Here is an 18081-nt window from a genome sequence, read left to right as displayed (position 1 = left end):
TGCTTTTTCCAAATGATCAACGTACAACCTAGACAGCAGGTTTAACTCTACCCTACAACAGATAAGGACCTTGCCAAAACCCCAAACGTGTGTTAAGACGACAAAAAATTGCAGTCCACCCTAAATGCCAACGGGCCCGGGCTGAGAAAGAGCCTTTTATTTACTTTTATATACAGAAAAGTCACCTGTGCCCACTCAGCCCAGTTTGGTGGCCAGTTCTTTAGCCTTTGCCTTTTCCAGCTTGGCGATGCGAGCCACCGACTTTGGACCCAGGACGTTGCCTCCCCAGTGGCGGCGGATCTGCAATGACAGGAGAGGCAGTTGGCGTGGGCTGTCGTTGTCAGGCTCTCAGAGCCATGCTGGGTCATGCTGTCTTCTCCTTGGCCCTCCAAGTCCTTTGCCCAGTAGGACTGCTCTGGGGGAGCTGGCCAGTCCCCCGGAGACAGGCCTGACTTACCCCAAACGTTTTGTGTCCTGCTGCTGCTTACCTCATCGTATCTGTCGTTGTAATTGGTTCTGACAGCTTCCACCAGCTTAGCCAGAGCTCCTTTGTCTTCCCTGAAAAGGCGGGAGGGACAAGGGGGTCATCAGCATGTTACCTTTCCAGAAAACAGGAATAACTTCCTTTCTGTAGCCCCAAACACAAGGCCTTTGCCTCAGAGACAACATGACCACACGGCTTATTCAGGTGAAGAAATTCGTAACCATCATCGGCAAAGATTCAGATGAACGTGTTGCTTGAAGGTAGAATATTTGGTCTTTAAGGTAAGATCCCGAGAAGTGAATGAAACGTACTGGGGGAGAGGACTGCCTGACCTCTACTGACACCTGGGAGTTCGGGGGCCCCTTGCATACTTACGAGTTAACCTGTGTGAAGGCGACAGTGGTGCAGGTCTTCCTGTGGACCAGTCGCCCCAGCCTGGCCTTCCCCTTGATGATGCAGTAGGGAACCCCCATCTTACGACACAGGGCAGGCAGGAAGACAACCAGCTGGAAAACCGTATTAGCTTTAGAACGTATGTTGGCCAAAAGCAATAATTTAGAAGCTAACTTAGCAACTGCTCAGGGTTAAAAAGCTCATGTTTTGCACTTCAAGATTGAATTCAGTGAGAAATCCACATCATTGCAATGGCTATCGGTGGGATCCCTCATCAGTACTGTTTTCAACGGAAAGCAATCACATGCCTACTTGGGCCTCGAGCCAAACTCCAGCTTACTTCCAGTCTTCCCAGTACTGACATGAGGGCCCAATCTGACTTTAACAGCGTTTACCAACCAATCTGACACACCTCGATAGGATCCACATCGTGTGCGATCACCACCAGCTGAGCCTTCTTGTTTTCCACCAAGGTGGTGACAGTGTTAACCCCTGGAAGCACAAACAGTTTGCATGAGCAGTTCACAGGGACTGCCCAGGTCACAAAAGCAGCTCTACTATGGTACGCACCCAGCTGTGGCTCAGGGTTAAAAAGCTCGGATTCTGCTCTCCACGGTGTTTCCAGGTGAAGAAATTCATACATCACTGCCAACAGCCTGCCCCACCCCACCACTCACCCCCTTTAAGGAGGGGCCCACTCACCAGCTCGAAGGACAGGGGGCCTCTTAGTGGGGACATCCCCTTTGCCAGCAGCCTTCTTCTCAGCCCGGGCCAGCAATCTCTGCTTCTTCTCTTGCTTGGTCTCCGGCCTGTATTTGTGGGCCAGCTTGAGCAGCTGAGTGGCTGTAAGAATGACGTCAGTTTAGCCTTGTGTTTCAAGCTCTGCTCTTTGCTATCTACATGATGCTTTAAGTCACTGTCCGGAATACTATCGTAGTGCAAATCTCAGACCACGGGGCGCCTGGGTGGCCCAGTCAAGTGTCAGACTCCTGATCCTGGCTCAGGTCCTGATCTCCAAGTTTGGGAGTTCAAGCCCTTAACAGGGCCCTGCGCTGATGGTGTGGAGCCTGCTTGGGATTCTGTCTCTCCTTCTCTCTGCCCCTCCCCTGCTTGTGCCACCAAGTGTGTGCTCTCAACAGAAATTAAAAAACAAAACAAAACAAAACTCAGACTATGCACGAGATCACTTCGGCTATGCCACCCTCGCGATCTGGAAACCAGACAAGATAACCTAGATTTTAGTAAGCCAGTTTCCTGCAAGTACCCAGAACTCCTTAAAGACCTCAGATCCAGTCCTAACTGCCCAGGAAACGTCTCCGTGCTGGTTTACACAAACTCACCTGTTTGGCGGTCCAACGCCTGGGTGAACTGGTTAATCGCAGGAGGCACTTTGAGACGTTTATAGAGAATAGCCCTTTGCCGCTGCAGTCGGATGTAGCGGGGCCACTTGACAAAGCGCGTGAGGTCCCTTTTGGGCTGGATGTCCTGTCCTGAGAAGTTAAGGGCAACGATGTAAGTGAGGCTCAAACTCCCGGTCAAGTTCGTGCTTAGCGCCACTTGGGAGGGTGTAGGTGCATCAGCGATCTTGGTGGTTTAAAGCGTCATCACCATTTCTCAGATAGCAAATATTCTCTTACATCATCTGCACACAAACACCTATGATCACAGGGGGACTGGCGACGCTCCCCCATCCAACAAGCAGCCCAGCGGGCCGCCCATCAGTGCAGCGGTCAACGTGCCTGTGAGCGCTGCTTTCCTGGCGGCCAAGCCGAATCCTAGCGGAGCTGACACACACTCGGGGGGAGGGACAACGAGGCCACGCACCCGGTGCCGGCGTACCCACATCCCAGCCGGGGGGGACCCCACACCCGCTGAAACCTATCAACGGGGCGGGAACACGACCCTCGCTCCGCTCAGCACACTTCCGCTTTTCCGCTGCTGTGCTCCCCTCTCCTTACTCACCGATGCCAAAGTTCTTGGGCCTTTTCTCAAACAGGGGGTTGACCACCTTCTTGGCCTCCTGCTTCTTCACAACAGCAGGGGCCGGGGCCACCTTCTTCCCCTTGGCCTTCTTCCCTTTCGGCTAGGTGAGAAGCGACACCCAGATCAACCCCGCGCTCCCGCACGCGCTGCTCTGGAGGCGCCCCGATCCCCGCCTACGAGCAGAGCCTGACCCCCCCCCCCCCCAGGCCCCGGCCAAGGCAACCCAGAGGCGAGCGCGGCGACGGCCCGTGTGCATCAGCGATCTTGGTGGTTAGGAGCGTCCCCACCATCACTCAGACGGCAAATAGTCTTCACATCACCTGCACCACCCGGGCTGCCGCGCCCGCCGCGTCCCAGAACTACGCGCCCCGTCTCTAGGGGCCCGGCACACAGCAGCCTCCGCAAACAGCAGCGGTGGACTCGGAACCTCTCGCCCAAGGCCGCCGGGGGAGCCCCCAGGAGTTCGGCCCCGTCGCTCCGAGCCCCGCATTGCGGCGCTGCGCTCCGCGCCGGGGCCCTCCTCTCTCCACTCCCCGATCCAGCCGCCGGGATTCTACCCGGCCCAGTGCCACCCCGCCAGGCCCCGCGGGGCTCCCCTAGCGCTACGCCGTGGAGGGATCCCCGCACGGCCACGCCCCGAAGAGGATGGCAGTGGATAGAAGCCGGACCCAGCTCAACACCGAGAACCGCCAGATCGCTCACCATCTTGGAAGGCTGGAGGAGAGAGAAAGAAAAAGAGAATTGTGGGTAATATGTAGGCGACCTCGGAGATCGCGAGAATTGACGCCTGCGCGGGATTTCGGATTTAAAGCCACAGGACCGCTCTCGCGCGCTTCCTCCCGGGGGCGGTGCCTACCGCGCCTACCGCGGCGAGTCGGAGCTGTACGGGAGCGGAGCGGAGACGGCGGCAGGGAGCCGGGTCTTACTGGGAGGGACGCACGCTCGTCTCCACCCCGACCGAGTGCCCGTCGCGCCGGGCTCTGCGGACCAGGTGGGGGCGGCGGAGCGGGGTCGCCGTCTTTACTCGGGGGTGACCCTCCCCACTAAGCGACTCCGAGGCCGCGAGTTCCGTCGGTCGGCGGCGCGCAGGCGCAAGGCTCCTGGCGCGGAGACGGAGGTGGTCCGGGACTACCCCCAGACCCCCACCCCGAGCGAGGGAGCCTTGGGCGCGGCGGTGGCGGTAGAGTCGGAGGGACGCTCCGGCGGAGGGGCCGGGGAAGGCTCGGGGGTCGCCCCTGAGCGGTCGGGACACGAGTCCCCGCAGTGTGCCCGTGTGCGGATGGTGGGACAGGTGTGCTTAACGGAGAGGGCCTCTCCCGAGATCCCAGTTCTGCTGGGATGTGGGCGGCTGAGGCTGGCTCCGCTCACCCGGACTCTGGCTCCCAGGTGGCGACCGGTGGCCCCAGATCTCTGTCCCTGCACTGCCTGAGGCCCCCGCCATGGCCCAGCAGAGAGCCCTGCCGCAGAGCAAGGAGACACTGTTGCAGTCTTACAACAAGCGGCTCAAGGATGACATCAAGTCCATCATGGACAACTTCACCGAGATCATCAAGACTGCCAAGGTGGGCGCCCCGGGGTCTGAGACCAAGGGAGGGAGCAGGGTCTAGGGATGGTGGTGAGCTGAGTAGCTGACCTGCTCTGGTCAAGGGTCATGGGGTGGGGGGGAGTGATTTCTGCTTTCAGCAGCACCCACTGAACACGGAGCAGGTGCTCTGTGCCCGGTGGTGAAGATACAGCAGTGAACACACAGGCCCGGCGTATGTCCACATGGGAAAAACATTTGGGAGGACTGTACGGTGGTGGGGGGGGGGGGGTCAGCAATGACAAGCAGGTCAACAGATGAAGCTGGAGAGGAGTCTAGTCAGATTGCCAGGATTGAACGTCCAGCGCCACTTACGAGCAGTGTGGGTCTGGGCGGGAACGAGCCTTCTCAGTGCCTCAGTTTCTCCCGCAACCTAAAGCCCTCTGGCGATTGGATGACTTTATAAAATGGTTGCTGTGGGGCCTGATGGGGGCCCAGATGTGGTAGCTGTTGCAAGTGAGTGAGGTCAGTGAGAAAAGTTGGGGAGGCTCCTCCAGGAGGGTAGCGTGGCCAGTGTCTGGGTAGGGTTGGATCTTTGAGACTGCTGTCACCCTCCGAAGGCTTTCTGAAGACGAGGAAGCTGGCTGGCCTGTGTTTAGTGTCTGTTCACCGTGTGTCGCTGTATTCCCAGGGCTGTCTGGGTCTCCTTCCGTTTAACCTTCACAGAAACTCTCCACGGGGCAGTACTGTTGTTTCTATTCTTAGAGAAGGAAACCGAGGCTCAGGAGACTCAGTGATTTGCCAAGGTCGTTCTGGTAATAACTGGCAGAGCCAGGATTTGCACCCAGGGTGTCCAGCTCCTCACTTCAGAGTGCCCTGACCCCTGCCCGTGCCTGGCAAGACCCCCTGTGAAAGCCCCGTCCAGATGGACGGGTTGGAGCAGTGACAGGCCAGCAGCACTCCTGGTGCCTCTGTTTACCTTCGGAGACACCTTGAGTGCACTCTCGGGTCTGCCCTGCCTCAGTTTTGCCCTCCTGTAAACCAGGGATGGCAGTCGGGGCTTCGGTGAGAACGTCGTAAGTTAACGGTGGTCACGTGCTTAACGTGGTGCCCGGCACCCTGGAGATGCTCCGTAAATGGTCACTTAAGAGAAGCACGTTGTGCCTTTACTCGTTTGGCAGTTGGTTCGCCGAGCACCTCAGCTAGTGACCCCATTTCACACAGAACAAGGCTCCACACCCCAAAAAAGACTTGCCCGAGACCTCCCTGCACATGGCGAGGCAGTCAACGTACACAGGCATCCACCTGTCCCAATGAAGGTGCCCGTTAGCTCCTTAGAAGATGACAAGAGGGGGTGCGGCTGAACGTCGCCCAAGGTCAGGTCAGCAGTGCCTGGCGGAGAAGGTACAGCGGACGACAGGCAGGAGGCAGCCACTGTGGGTGTGTGCAGCCGGCCAGTCACCTGTGGGCTGGGGCACCTGCCGATTCTGGGCTTTCTTGTTTGTCCTCCAGATCGAGGATGAGACTCAAGTGTCGAGGGCCACTCAGGGCGAGCAGGACAATTATGAGATGCACGTGCGAGCTGCCAACATCGTGAGTCACTAGGTGGAGGGCACAGCCCGGGCTCCGGGAGCCTCGCGGTCCCCACGGGGGCTTTCCGGTCGGGGGCGGGGGGGAGGAAGGGCAAACCGATCCTCAGAAGACTCCTCTCGAGAGGAGGGCTGTCTGTGGCAGTCGTGTGAGGGGCGGCAGGTGGTGGGCCACGTCCATCACGTCGAGCGCCGTGCGGTGCTTAGAGAGGGGTCGGCCCTCCTTGGCTGACGAGAAAGCTCCTCGAGATTCACTGGGGGAGAAGTAAATTGCTGAGCGAAACGAGGTGTGCGTTTTAATCCCTTCTGGTGCCACAGAACGAGCACATCGACCCGTCAGTGTGTGTCCACCGGTGAGAATGTGTGGGAGAGCCCTGGGGAGTTGCACCCAGCTGGCCTGCATGCTGCCCCAAGGAAGCACGGGGCAGGCATCAGGCAGGGCGGCGGTCTTATCGGGGTTTGAGGCTCTGTGAAGTGGGGGTGGGCTCAAGGAACCCATGTGATGGGAGTGGAGCACCACCTGGAGAGAAAGCTGGGAAGCCCCGGGGAAGCCTCTTCTGCGGTCAGGGCGGGAGCCAGGGACCCTGCCCTCCCGGGACTCCTCTCTAGTTCTCTCCCTTCCCACAATGACCCTGGGAAGGTCCACGCCCTAGTCCCACTTTATAGAGGAAGAAACGGAGGCAGGGCCGCCGTGGCCTCCTCACCACCCCTGCCCTGCTCCTGGTGGCCGCAGGTCCGAGCCGGCGAGTCCCTGATGAAACTGGTGTCTGACCTCAAGCAGTTTCTCATCCTCAATGACTTCCCATCGGTGAACGAGGCCATCGACCAGCGCAACCAGCAGCTGCGAGCCCTGCAGGAAGAGTGTGATCGGAAGCTCATCGCCCTGCGGGATGAGATCTCCATCGACCTGTACGAGCTGGAGGAGGAGTATTACTCGTCCAGGTACAGATAGGGCCGGACCCTGCGCAGAGCACACCCGTGGGCCCGCGCCCGGCCGGCAGCCCCGAAGGTCCCGTCTTTCCGAGCCCTTCCTGGTCCTGGTGGCACAGCCCCGTGCCCGGGTTTGAGAGCAGAGCTCGTGGTCAGAGCCACTGGCGGACAGACAATTTATATTGACTGCCAGGCCCTGGGCAGCAGGATGAAAATCACAGAACTTCAGGGGTTGGGCGGGCCCAGCCCGAGAAGGGCAATCAGGAGCCAGCATTCCTGGGGGGCTGCTGGCTGCCTCACTCTGGGCCTGTGTGGTTCTCTTAGCTTGCTAGCCCGTATTTAAACATTCCAGCCGGAGCTGGGTGAGCTTCTGGCAGCCCAGGTTCACGCCCAGAACGTGCAGGACGCTAGAGCCTGCCTAGGGATGCAGTTCCACGGGGGTGTCCCCGAAACCTCACAGCACGCGTCAGGGTCCACAGAGGGGTGCGAAGGAGGAAAAAACTCGAACAGAGGATGGCCTGGAAGGCCGGGCCAGGGGTACGACCCCACCGAGTTCCGGTTCAGCTCGGCCCGGTTCACAGACCGGAGCCCTCCTACATGCTAGGCCCATGCTGGGCCACAGGGATACGGCAGCGGGCAGGACCTGTCACCCCAGCCTGCGTGCACGACTTAGAATTCCAAACCCTGAGTCTTCTGAGCTCGAGGGGCCCTGAGAAATCAGAGTCCCTGTGTGATTCACATGGAGGAAGACGGAGGCTGGGAACTGGGAGGCCTCGCTCCTCTGTGCCCCTTGGCCGGAAAAATCAAGTCTCTGTTCAGACAGAGTCTGTGCCCCCCATGCCCTTGCCCACACAAACCTGTGGGGTTTGTTCTTCCTGTGCTGGCTTTCAAATGCTCCCTCCTGTCCCACGGAGGCCATGCTGGGGCCACAGAGGCCCAGGGCCAGCGCTGTCTGCGGTCTGGGCCTTGGTTTCCCTGCCTTGTACTCAATGCCAGCCCCCACTGTCTTGGCCATCTTGGTGTCTATGAGAAGGCATAGTGTCTCTCTTTAGGTGGAATGGTTCTAGACTTTTCCAGAGGGTTCTGGGGCCACCTCTGGTCCCTGATATCTATTGGCTCAACAGATACGTGGCAAATACCTCTTAAACACCCTTCAGAGAGGGGTCCTGAGTAGGTCCACAGGGGTAGGGGTGTCTCAGACCACGCTGAGACATGGCTCCCAGCCCCACTGGATATTGCATGATCCCTTCATGTCCCTGTGTGTGTTTCCTGATGTTCCCGAGGGCCGGGCGTGTGGACTAAGTGGTTACAGGACAGCAGTTCAGCCCTGCCTGTTGAGGTTGGGGGCCGGGGCCGGGGGTGGCCGTGAGGGACCTGCCCAAAGTCACTTGACAAGGCTGCAGGGAACCCAGGGGCCTGAGTGGCAGGCTTCCCATGTCCTGCCCCGTCAGTCTCTGGTTCACCCAGGGGGCTCCTTGCCATCCTTGGAGCTGCAGGAGGCTGAGTTCCTCTCGGCTGTAAACACCTGTAGAAGGCGGGGCCTCTACACGGGGTCGAGTCCCCTAGAGCTCCCAAGCCGGGTTGCCGTGCCCTGCATGCCCGTGGCCGTGCTCGCCTGCTTCCTGTTCACAGCTTGCTCTTTCTCTACCTATCACCCTGCACTCTCCTTGGGCTGCTGCTCTGTGCCCAGACTGCTGAGGGCAGGAGGAGCAGGGGAGGGAGGGAGGGAGGGAGGGGCGGGGCCGGAGGAAGGAGCAAGCCAGTTAGACGGGTGTGGGGACCTCCTCGGTGCTGTAGTCGCCCCTTTGACAACCCTAGCAAGCCGTGCTGCTCACCTACATCCTCACCCGTATCTGCCCGTGCCCAGGGAGGCTGCCGCCACCGCAGACCCCGTGTTAGAGGCAGGGAGACTGAGCTCAGGGGGCTTAGGCGCCTGTTGGAGACCACACGGCTGGTACAGTGGTACAGAATGGAGCGCCGGGGTCTCTGGTTTTGATCACCTCATCCGGCCATCCCTGCTGAGCGGAGATCCCAAAAAGACCAGGTCTCTGCTTTTGCGTCCTTGCGAAGTGTAGTGAGTGTGGAGAGACCACAGCAAGCTCTGGGCGCTGCTTTCCGGGGTCTGCAAAAGGAGGGCAGCCAAGCCGGGAGGGACATGGCAGCGCAGGCCGCTCAGCCTTGTGGCAGTCAGCTGGGAGGGACTTGCCGAGGTCACACGGGTGGCTGCTCCTGGAAGGCCTCCCTTCAGGATGCTCCGTAGGACCCCGAAGCAGGTGCGGCCGCACATACCCACCCTGAGCCAGGCTTGCCTGAAGAGGGGCCCGCGCACACAGGAGGGGAAAGGCAGATTTGGGGTGTGGTCTGTTTTCTTAACTCTGCTTCTATCTCGCTCCCTGACCCGCCCCGGCTTCCATCCATCTCTGCCTGCTCCTGTCTCTCCCTGGGTTTCTGGTGGTGGAAAAGCTCAAGTCTTTGCGAAGCTAATGACCTGCCTCTGTGCGAAGCTTACTGGAGGCTGGACCTCGACACAGACTCTGCTGATGGCCTCTCAGCCCCTGTGCTGGCGTCCCCGGAGCCCAGCGCTGGCCCCCTGCAGGCTGCAGCCCCTGCCCACTCCCATGCCACTGGCCCCGGCCCCACAGAGCACGCCTGAGCCTCCCAGGGTTCCCCTCCCCGCAACCCTAGGTTCTTAAGTCTGGTGTGGCCTCCTTGGGACCTTTAGCCCAGGGACAGCACCCCCCAGAGTGTTGGGGAAGATACTGCCCTCTACCGTTTCCAAGGTAGCCCGTCCCTCGGAGATGCCACCTCTGTTCACTGCCCACCTGGCCTGCTGGGCAGACATTTCCTAGACAGTGTGTCCAGGCCAATAGTGGGGCCGGAGGACGTCCTGCTGTGTACAAGCCACAGGGTGGCACTCAGTGGACAGTACTGGCCAAGTCCACGCTCCACCCTCCGGTCTCCTGTGCAGAGATGCACCTGCCGCTTTGTCCCGAGGGCCCCTGGTAGCTGACCGTCCCCGCAGGGTTGTGGTGGGGAGGGGGGGTCCTGAGAGCAAGGGACCTTCCTCACTCTGCCACACACATTCCGGTGGGTTTTGTAACAAGACAGTTGAATAAACACAGCACTGCCATCTTGCGTTGGTCGGCTCCTTCTTGGTGGTCCGGGACCAGTCTGGGATCGCCCCCGGTTTCCCACTGGCTGTGGGGAGAACAGCTTGGGCTCCGCCTGGACAGCCTGGGGCTCCAGGTAAGCCTTCCACCCGTAGGGGCTGTGGGCAAGCAGGGACTTGGTCGGTTTGGGGCTAATGGCTGCATTCCCGCGGCCTAGAACTGCCTGGGAGCTGGAAAGTCCTTAATGCTTGGCGACTAAAGAAAAACTGGCATCGTTGCACGTTACGAGGTCCAGCTGCCTGTCCTTCGGTCCCATCTAGTCCTCACTGGACCTGGCATTGGTGTGGCAGTTACCTGCACTACAGGGAGGAACGGCCACGGGCTTGGAAGGGGTTGAAGCGTTGTGTCCCCCGCCACCGAGCCGGGAAGGGAAGCAGCAGAAATTGGGGCTCAACCCAGACGGAATGCTAGGCCCGGTGCCTGGGTGCCAGGCCCCCCCGGAGAAAGGGGGTTTCGAGCCCACGCCCTGTCGCCAGCGTGCCTCCTCACGAGGGAGACAGCAGTTGGTCTACGGAGGAGGTGGCAGCACACAGTCCAGTCTCAGGGACAGGGAAGGACACAAGCCCAATGGTGTCGGGGCCCAGAGACCCCCACGGCCAAGCAGGGGTGGCACACAGGTGGGAGCTGGGGCCCAGTCCTGGCTCTGGCCCTGGTTTTCTGGGGGTGGCCTGGCGAAGGCTCCGCATCGAGGAGACAGGTGATGATCTCTTCCTGAAATACCCTCGTTGCAGAAATAACTTGTATTTGACACTGACGAAGAAAAAAGGACTGCAACCAATGAAGCACGTGTGGGGAAAAGGCTGGACGGAGCAGAGCAAACTTAACGGGGGTTTCGACTGTCTTCAGTGTCATAACACCTGAGCAACAGGCTCTCTGCACTATCAGTGCCTTGTTCTCCTGGGCTGAGGCCACCGTCCCCATTGGAAATGGAAAGCGAAGTGGTTTCTCCCCCCCACCGGAGCAAGGCAGCTCCCCACCACCTCCTCCTCTCTAGCCCACGTCCCCGGCAGCAGACCTCACTGGAGAAACGGGCACTTTGTTTCCAGGTCTCTCTCAAGTCTGCTTCAGGCCGGCCTCGTCTCCACGACCCCGGACGAGCTACGGGTATTAAGGTCCCCTGTGGCCTCTGTGTCACTCAAACCTGGTCAGTCCTCAGTCCTTCCTGCCTGTGTCCCAGGCATTTTATTCCAAGAATATTCGAACCCCTGGCAAAGTTATAAAGGTCGCATAAAGAACACCCACCTGGGTGCTTTTCTGGATTCACTTCCTGCACCTCTGCTTGCTCTCTCATCCATAAAAACCACGTGAACATCAGCCGCGGACCTCACGCCACCTCACCCCTAGATGCCTGTCAGCTCGTCTCTCTAGGAAAAGCAACTCTCCATGGCCCAATGCCAGCATCAGGCCCATGTGAACAATTATCCCATAATATCATCTAATATCATGACACGTTTTTTTTTTTTCTTTTTTTAGTGTTTATTCTGAGAGAGTGAGGGAGGGGAAGAGAGGAGAGAGAGAAAATCCCAAGCAGGCTCTGTGCTGTCAGCGTAGAGCCTGACATGGGGCTCAGTCTCAAGAACTGAGATCATGACCTCAGCCAAAACGGAGTCGGACGCTTAACCTGACTGAGCCACCCAGATGTGCCTCATGACACGTTCTAACTTCCCCGGTTTTCTAAATGTTTATTTTTGAGTGTTTATTTCTGAAAGAGCAAGGGGGGAGGGTTAGACAGAGGATCCAAAATGGGCTCTGCGCTCGAACTCACAAACCGCAAGATCGCGATCTGAGCCGAAGTCGGCCGCTTCACCGACTGAGCCACACAGGAGTCCCTCCAAACATCTTTTTACGTGTATTTTCGTTTTGCATTGCAGTTGGTTACTATTTCTTACAGCCTTTTGAAATCTAGAGCAGGATCAGGGTGGCAGTCTGGAACAAGTCAAACACAGTTCCGGATGTACTTTGAAGGGAGAGCCAACAGAATTCACTCAAGGACCAGATGTAGGGAATGAGGAGGCAGGGTGGCTTCAAGGTCTGACTTCTGTGCCTGGAAGCATGGAGTGGCCTTAACTGAGGCAGAAGGCAGGCAGTGAGGGGAGGTGGGGTCGGGGGAGGCCAGGACTCCTGTTCTGTACATACCCACGACGATGTGTCTCATGTCCAAATGTGGGCCTGGAGTTCAGGGGAGTCGGCAGCACCGAGTCACGAGCTCTGAAGGGAGTCACTGCACAGTAAGAGTTAACAGAAAGGGGAAATGAGACCCAAGGAGCAGAGTAGGTGTTCAGGGAGGAGGTAGGATCCGCTGGTCAAACCCTCCAGAAAACTCACAGATGAATAAGGCCCATGAGTCAAGATTCGCACTCAGAACTCAACTCTTCTCCCGGCCCTTTGGCAACGCTGCTGCCATCAACCACCTCCCGCCCAGACAGGACCTCAGCAAAGCCTCAAAGACCCCCCCTGGAGATGGTCACACGGGACGGAGAACCCCAGACTGGTCGTGTGGACTGGAAGAGGACACATCATCCCCTCCCCTCCCACATCCCTGTTCCTCTGCGCCTCTGGCTTTGATGGTGAAAACGGACGGTGCCAGGAAGGACACGTTTATGGCTCAGTGAGTGTCCTGGAAATCTACCGTGGGGGACAACGAAGCCATCCTCTCCTCAAAACGTCACCTCACAGCAGAGATCCCGGGCAGAAAGTTACATGCTTACTGCTTCGTCAGAAACCTTTTCAAATAGCTTTTGAAATTGTAGTTTATAAATCCAAGCCCCTGCGCCCTCCCTCCCTTGAGGAATAAGGCCTCCCCTACTCACCCCAAGGCAGCCCTTGAAGGGCTGGGTGTTGTGACAAAGCCTGTCACTGCCATGAATTGCGGAACAGGGGTGCGGTGGTCTCCAACCTCAGGCTGAACACTCCCCTCCCGTCCCTCGTGAGTTAAGGGATAAGCCTTGTCCTAAATCTTAGCCTGTGGCTGCACTGCCCAGAGCAAAGACCCCAGTGGGTCTTCCTCGAGCGCCCCAGCATCCTCCCTCCCGACACCGCACATCCCTTCCTCCCGGACCTTTCTCCTTGGCACTCCCCGTTACCCGACTCGTCCTGCGCTTGCCTTACGTGTTGCCGGTGGCCATACACACGCAGACCCGCCGAGGACGCCGCTGCGTGTCTTCTCAGCGCTGGCATCTCCCGCCCTTGCAGCCCGCCCGGCACCTGCTGGGCGCGCGGTGCTTTCGGAGCGGACCCGCTCTCGCCGGGTCCCGCTTCGGATCTGGGTCCCCAGAGGGCTGAACCACGGCCGATCGGTCCCGTCGCCCCCGGGTACTGAGCGCCCACTGTGTACGCGGCACCGTGCCGGGGGGGGGGGGGGGGGGTGGGCGCGGCGGCCGGAAAGTCACAGCACCGTCGCCATCCCCGCCCGAAGGAAGAGGTTGGGGGCCACGGAAGCCCAGGACCCACAATGCTTTGCGCCCCGCCCCGCGCGTCTCTTCCGGCGGAGCCAGGCCTGGCTAGTCGAGCACCGCGCGCTGGCGGCTCGGCGCTCGGCTGGCGGCGGCTGCGCACGCGCGGCTTCCGGCGAGGGCGGTCCGGCGGCGTGGTGAGGGTGGCGTGGCGAGGGGGTCGCGTGTGTGTCTCCCAGGAGAGTCCCAGGACCCGCGACCATGGCCTCTCTGCTCGCCAAGGACGCCTACCTGCAGGCCCTGGCCAGGAAAATCTGCTCCCAGCCCAGCCCGGAGCCGCAGAAACGCAAGTCCGGTACAGCGCAGCCGGGGTCGGGCCTGGCAGGGCTGGGGGTGGGGTACGCCCCTGCGCCGCCCCGCGCAGCCTGCGGGTGGGTGAGACACGTGGGTGCGTGAAGCAAGCCCGTAAGATGGTGGAAAGACTCTTAAGGGTTATGTACAGTTGTCACTGTTTCCTTGCTTGTGGGCATCAGCTCGGGGGTGCCAGGGAACCCACCGGGCCGGAGGCCCCTGCGGGGCTTGCAGGAGGTGACCCGATGGGATGGGGGAGGTAGGGAGAGGGCGGGAACGGGACGGCTCCTACCAGTGGGGTTTACCGGGAAGTCCGTACACAAGCAGGTGAGACAGAGGTTGGCACTTGTGAGTGCTGCTTGGACCCGAAGGGGCAGAGAGCATCAGCGTCTGACAGGCAGCTAGACGGAGAACGGCCTTTTGTCTTTATGCCAGGCAAACTTACTCATTACCGGAAGTTAGGAAAATTGAGGTTTCTTAGCACTGGGTTGTAACTTTATACGTTAAAAGATTAGTTTTCCTTCTGTGAGTGTGTCTCAGCGTTTTAAAAAGTCTCGTTTCGTACTCAGTGTACTCTTTTTGTTAGCTTAAGTGTAAATATCTCTTGATCCCTTAAAAAACCAAAAGCCTGTGTTCTCGTTTTTGACGGCTAGGTAGTGCTTTGTAATGTGACAGGTGGCTTAACTTGTGCTTGTAGGTGAGTATTGAGGTTTTTCTAGTTTTTCCCTGCGATGAACATTTTTGAGGTCCAATCTTGGTTCTCATAAGCAGACTGCTGGGTCAAGTGTGGATGTAATGCAGGGTTTTACCACCTGTGGCCAGTCTCCTTTCTCGGGCTTGTGGGTGGCTCTGAGCTTTACAAAAGGACAGGGGTCTCTGCATGCTCCGTCCTGACTCGCCTACAGTATCCTGGGATCAAAGGCTTTGCAAAACTTTCATGCAGGTTGGATGGGTCACAAAGGTTAAGACTTCAGCCCTTTATGATTTTGTATTTCAGCCAACAAAACTCGAGGCTCAGAAGCTTCTGGGCCCCCAAAAAAGAAGAGGAAGAAAGCGCAGAAGAAATCCTGGGAGAGGGAGGAGAAGGCTGTGGAGCCAAAAGCCCAACCCCTAGGGGAGAAGTCTCCAGCAGCTTCCAAGGCCAGAAACCCAGCAGCAGCCACGGAGGAAGAGGCCTTCACCTCCACAGGATCTCCTGCAGGTGGAGATGTGGGGCAGGGCTGACTGAGATCCCTTGAAAACATGGCCCTCTGTGGACATGAGAAAGTATGGCGTCACGCACATTTTTGGGGTGTTTTGAGACTTTCTAGAGAGCAGGTTTTCAAGGGACAGATCCCAGGGAATACATAGTGGTTCTAGGCCATTTGGCATTGGGGTCTGGTGAGGGGCAGGGTCATGTTCCCCTGAGGACCTTGCCCCGAGGAGGCTCTCACTGCCTGCAGGTGTCCAGAGTGGCATCACGAGAGCTGACCTGTTGGGAGAGGTGGGGAAGCCCCGCCTGCAGAAATTGGAAGAAACGAGAGATGGGTTTGTCTGGACCCATCAGAAGCATTTTGTCTTATCGCACGGGGGTGTTCTGTTCTGGGGGCCAGTCCAGCTTGGGGAGTGGAGAGTAGCATTTACTAGAACTGTCCTGCAGGTCGACGAGTGGCCACTTGGGGAGTGGGACAGTGTGTGGGGTTTCAGGCTTTGAAGCTGGACCTTGGGAAAAGGGACGGGAAGGTCAGGCAGGGGGTTTTCTCTTAGCTCCCCACTTCTTTCCTCACAGACGTCGAGGTCACGGAGTCCGAGTCTTTGTTTGCCCTGGATGTTCTGCGGCAGCGGCTACGTGAGAAAATACAGGAGGCCCGGGGCCAGGTAAGTTGGGGAGGCTGCTGGGGTGTAGGAAGGAGTGTGGTTTTCTGCAGTGGTTTTCCTGCTCTGCATGGAGGAGAAAGTACCTTGGTGCCCTTTGTGGGCTTGGTCCTCAGTTCTGCCAGCCACTGTGGGCAGCCGCTGTTCCCACCCCTGCAGCAGGTCTTGCCAGGGCCACGGCAGTTTTGGTTGGCAGGGGATCAGGTGTAGTTTCCAGCATCTTGGGGAGACTCAGTTCCCACGGTCACCTGCTTTGTATAGTCTGTGCTGTGGGTTCCCTGTGTCCTTGGAGAGAGGCTCAGTCTGTCGAAGGAAGCTGCCTTTGTTGGACACGACACCGGGCAGCGCTTGGTCCTCTTCACGTCACGATAGCTCTATGAGGTGGCGAGGGTCTGCGATGAGGTGACTGCCACAGGAAGCACCAGACCTAACCCTCCTGGGTTTTTTGTGCTGAGTGACAATCTTTTCACTTAGCCACCACCTGCCCTTTCCCTGGGGACGTACCCTGGGCCTGTTGCTGTGTGGGACAGTCCCCCAGCTTCTTTGTGCAGTGCCCTGGGACAAGCCTGGGGATCGTTCCTAAGGGGCAGCCTGAGCTCTGGCCTGGCCTTCCTGCATGCAGGTCTGGGTCAGTCTGGTAGTGTTCTCTTTTTGGCCTCCAGACGGAAAAGGCCGTCTGTGAGAGCAGAGGTTAGGTGAGTCACCGGCAGAACAGCGCCATAGTCAGCATGGGCATTGAGCGTCCTGATCTGATGCCGAGTTCCAGATGGTGTCCTTGGCTAGGCCTGTCCTCCTCTGCAGAACGATGAAGGACACATCTGTGTCGAATTATTCGTAAAGGGCCCTGGCGCGACGTCCGTGTCTGGGAACTGGAAGCCGTGGTTCTTACCTGGGGGTCCTCGTGTCCTTTTTGGGGTCCCTTGGATTCCGGGTGACAGGTGGTCTCCCGGGGGAACGCGGAGCTCAGTGAGCACCTTGTCTTGCACAGGCGTCTCCTCACCTGCTTTCCTGCCCTGATTCCACATCCCAGACCGGGGGCCCCGAAATGGGGAGGCCCTCGTGAGGGCGCCCTGACTCTCCTCCTCCTCCTCCTCCTCCTCCTCCTCCAGGGCAGCCCCTCGGAGCCGTCTCCCGCGGCTCTGGAGAAAAGACGCCGGAGGAAGCAGGAGCGGGACCGCAGGAGGAGGAAGCGGAAGGAACTGAGGGCGAAGGAGAAGGTGGCAAAGGCCACGGAGGCTGTCGAGCCGCCCCGCGAGCCGCCCCGCGAGCCGCCCCGCGAGCCGCCCCGGCAGGGGGCACAGCTGGGGCTGCTCTTCAATAAGGTGAGAGGCACCCCGGCTGGCCAGGTGGCCCGTGGCCCGAGGCCGCCCGTTCGCGGAGGCGGGTGGCGGGAGAGGCGCGCCTTGGAGCTGGAGTTCACGGGGGTTGCCGCCCGCAAGGTGGAGGTGAGCGCGGGGGAGCCGGCCGGCAGGGCCCAGCGCCGGAAGGAGAAGAGGCGGAAGCTGAAGGGGAAGCCGACGCCGCTGACGGGGAAGAACTACCGGCAGCTGCTGGGGCGCCTGCAGGCACGGCAGGCTCGGCTGGCCGAGCTGCGGGACCAGGACGAGGGCAAGGCGCGGGAGCTGGAGGCCAAGATGCAGTGGGCCGACCTGCTGTACAGGGCCGAGGGCGTGCGCGTCCGGGGCGACGAGCGCCTGCTGCGGGAGGCCCTGAAGCGCAAGGAGAAGCGGCGGGCGCAGCGGAAGCGCAGGTGGGAGAAGCGCACGGCCCGCGCGGCCGAGACCGCGCGGCGGCGGCAGGACAGGCGGCGACGGAACCTGCGCGAGAAGAAGGCGGCCCGGGCCGAGCGGCGCCTGGACCGGGCTCGCAGGAAGGGCCGCGTCCTGCCCCGGGACCTGGAGCGGGCTGGCCTGGCGTGAGGACCCAGGCCGCGTCCCTGACCGGGGGCTCGGCCGGCGCCGTCTGGGCCCCTGGGCACGCGGGCTCCGTGCGCTCAGCTCGCGTGTGGAAGGGACGGCGTCCGGAACGGAGGTCCGCGTCTTTTGGACCCCGGCAAGGACTGACCGGGTCCGGCTTCCCGCCTTCTCTCGGGAGGCCAGACAGCTCCCTGGAAGGGTGCGGGGTGGGGGTGCAGGGGGGCACCTCCCTGGCCCCTTCTCGTCCCAGCTTCCACGAGCAGGGCGGGAATGGCCCTTGGGACCCGCCCGGAAGGGAGGGATCTCCGTAGACCGAGCCAGAGGCGGAGCCTGCGGTGAGGGCGGGCTGACCCGGGTGCGGCCGGAAGGGAGTTACCCGGGGCCTGTTTTGTAGGAGGAACAAGAGGTAGCGCTTAGGCGAACACACGCTCAAAGCCTCAGGGTGCCGGCTAGATCTGCACGGTGTGTACTAGGCTGGAAAGAAAGGGGGAGACAAA

General features: G+C 59.8%; 3 protein-coding genes, 1 long non-coding RNA gene and 5 other non-coding genes across 11 annotated transcripts; 2 read left to right on the top strand and 7 right to left on the bottom strand.

Moving 5' to 3' along the window:
- Positions 1 to 125: 125 nt before the first annotated feature.
- Positions 126 to 3588, bottom strand: RPL7A (ribosomal protein L7a). The gene is made up of 8 exons (XM_027051752.2): positions 3563 to 3588; positions 2840 to 2960; positions 2218 to 2367; positions 1580 to 1720; positions 1290 to 1369; positions 860 to 990; positions 489 to 558; positions 126 to 300 (listed from the first exon to the last, which is right to left on the bottom strand). Exons 1-8 carry the CDS (start codon positions 3563 to 3565, stop codon positions 196 to 198), a joined length of 801 nt encoding a protein of 266 aa, XP_026907553.1. The 5' UTR covers positions 3566 to 3588; the 3' UTR covers positions 126 to 195.
- LOC113596870 (small nucleolar RNA SNORD36) lies at positions 651 to 717 on the bottom strand. Its single transcript, XR_003417701.1, has one exon. It is a non-coding gene; the product is annotated as a small nucleolar RNA SNORD36 (small nucleolar RNA).
- On the bottom strand, positions 1058 to 1129 carry LOC113596868 (small nucleolar RNA SNORD36). Its single transcript, XR_003417699.1, has one exon. It is a non-coding gene; the product is annotated as a small nucleolar RNA SNORD36 (small nucleolar RNA).
- On the bottom strand, positions 1454 to 1528 carry LOC113596869 (small nucleolar RNA SNORD36). The gene has a single exon (XR_003417700.1). It is a non-coding gene; the product is annotated as a small nucleolar RNA SNORD36 (small nucleolar RNA).
- LOC113596871 (small nucleolar RNA SNORD24) lies at positions 2450 to 2524 on the bottom strand. The gene has a single exon (XR_003417702.1). It is a non-coding gene; the product is annotated as a small nucleolar RNA SNORD24 (small nucleolar RNA).
- On the bottom strand, positions 3112 to 3185 carry LOC113596864 (small nucleolar RNA SNORD24). The gene has a single exon (XR_003417695.2). It is a non-coding gene; the product is annotated as a small nucleolar RNA SNORD24 (small nucleolar RNA).
- A 110-nt stretch (positions 3589 to 3698) lies between the features above and the next one.
- MED22 (mediator complex subunit 22) lies at positions 3699 to 10031 on the top strand. 2 transcript variants are annotated; one of them, XM_027051755.2, is made up of 5 exons: positions 3699 to 3851; positions 4247 to 4422; positions 5895 to 5975; positions 6705 to 6913; positions 9365 to 10031. In XM_027051755.2, the coding sequence occupies exons 2-5, from the start codon at positions 4300 to 4302 to the stop codon at positions 9552 to 9554; spliced, it is 603 nt and encodes a 200-aa protein (XP_026907556.1). In that variant the 5' UTR covers positions 3699 to 3851; positions 4247 to 4299; the 3' UTR covers positions 9555 to 10031. The 2 variants fall into 2 exon arrangements, with proteins under 2 accessions (XP_026907556.1, XP_026907557.1); XM_027051756.2 differs by lacking the exon at positions 3699 to 3851 and adding an exon at positions 3870 to 4151.
- A 1491-nt stretch (positions 10032 to 11522) lies between these two features.
- LOC128312054 (uncharacterized) lies at positions 11523 to 13530 on the bottom strand. Its single transcript, XR_008290841.1, has 3 exons — positions 13180 to 13530; positions 12208 to 12292; positions 11523 to 12115 (listed from the first exon to the last, which is right to left on the bottom strand). It is a non-coding gene; the product is annotated as an uncharacterized LOC128312054 (long non-coding RNA).
- Positions 13531 to 13614: 84 nt separating this feature from the next.
- On the top strand, positions 13615 to 17862 carry SURF6 (surfeit 6). Of its 2 annotated transcripts, none has more exons than XM_027051694.2 (5): positions 13615 to 13818; positions 14812 to 15015; positions 15583 to 15671; positions 16778 to 16990; positions 17108 to 17862. In XM_027051694.2, exons 1-5 carry the CDS (start codon positions 13725 to 13727, stop codon positions 17585 to 17587), a joined length of 1080 nt encoding a protein of 359 aa, XP_026907495.2. In that variant the 5' UTR covers positions 13615 to 13724; the 3' UTR covers positions 17588 to 17862. The 2 variants fall into 2 exon arrangements, with proteins under 2 accessions (XP_026907495.2, XP_053060371.1); XM_053204396.1 differs by lacking the exon at positions 13615 to 13818 and adding an exon at positions 13852 to 14051.
- Positions 17863 to 18081: the final 219 nt, after the last annotated feature.

Source organism: Acinonyx jubatus, chromosome D4 (genome assembly GCF_027475565.1).
Source record: "Acinonyx jubatus isolate Ajub_Pintada_27869175 chromosome D4, VMU_Ajub_asm_v1.0, whole genome shotgun sequence".
Lineage (NCBI taxonomy): Eukaryota > Metazoa > Chordata > Mammalia > Carnivora > Felidae > Acinonyx > Acinonyx jubatus.
This window is presented reverse-complemented; position numbering and strand designations above follow the sequence as displayed.

Coding starts and splice junctions, on each gene's coding strand:
- RPL7A (XM_027051752.2), bottom strand. Junction 2,368..2,839: donor GCCCAAGAACTTTGGCATCG/GTGAGTAAGGAG, acceptor TTAACTTCTCAG/GACAGGACATCCAGCCCAAA. Junction 991..1,289: donor ACGATGTGGATCCTATCGAG/GTGTGTCAGATT, acceptor ACGGTTTTCCAG/CTGGTTGTCTTCCTGCCTGC.
- MED22 (XM_027051755.2), top strand. CDS start 4,300: ATGGCCCAGCAGAGAGCCCTGCCGCAGAGCAAGGAGACACTGTTGCAG. Junction 5,976..6,704: donor ACGTGCGAGCTGCCAACATC/GTGAGTCACTAG, acceptor TGGTGGCCGCAG/GTCCGAGCCGGCGAGTCCCT. Junction 6,914..9,364: donor GAGGAGTATTACTCGTCCAG/GTACAGATAGGG, acceptor GTGGTGGAAAAG/CTCAAGTCTTTGCGAAGCTA.
- SURF6 (XM_053204396.1), top strand. CDS start 13,934: ATGGTGGAAAGACTCTTAAGGGTTATGTACAGTTGTCACTGTTTCCTT. Junction 14,052..14,811: donor CCCTGCGGGGCTTGCAGGAG/GTGACCCGATGG, acceptor TTTGTATTTCAG/CCAACAAAACTCGAGGCTCA. Junction 16,991..17,107: donor TGGGGCTGCTCTTCAATAAG/GTGAGAGGCACC, acceptor GCCGCCCGCAAG/GTGGAGGTGAGCGCGGGGGA.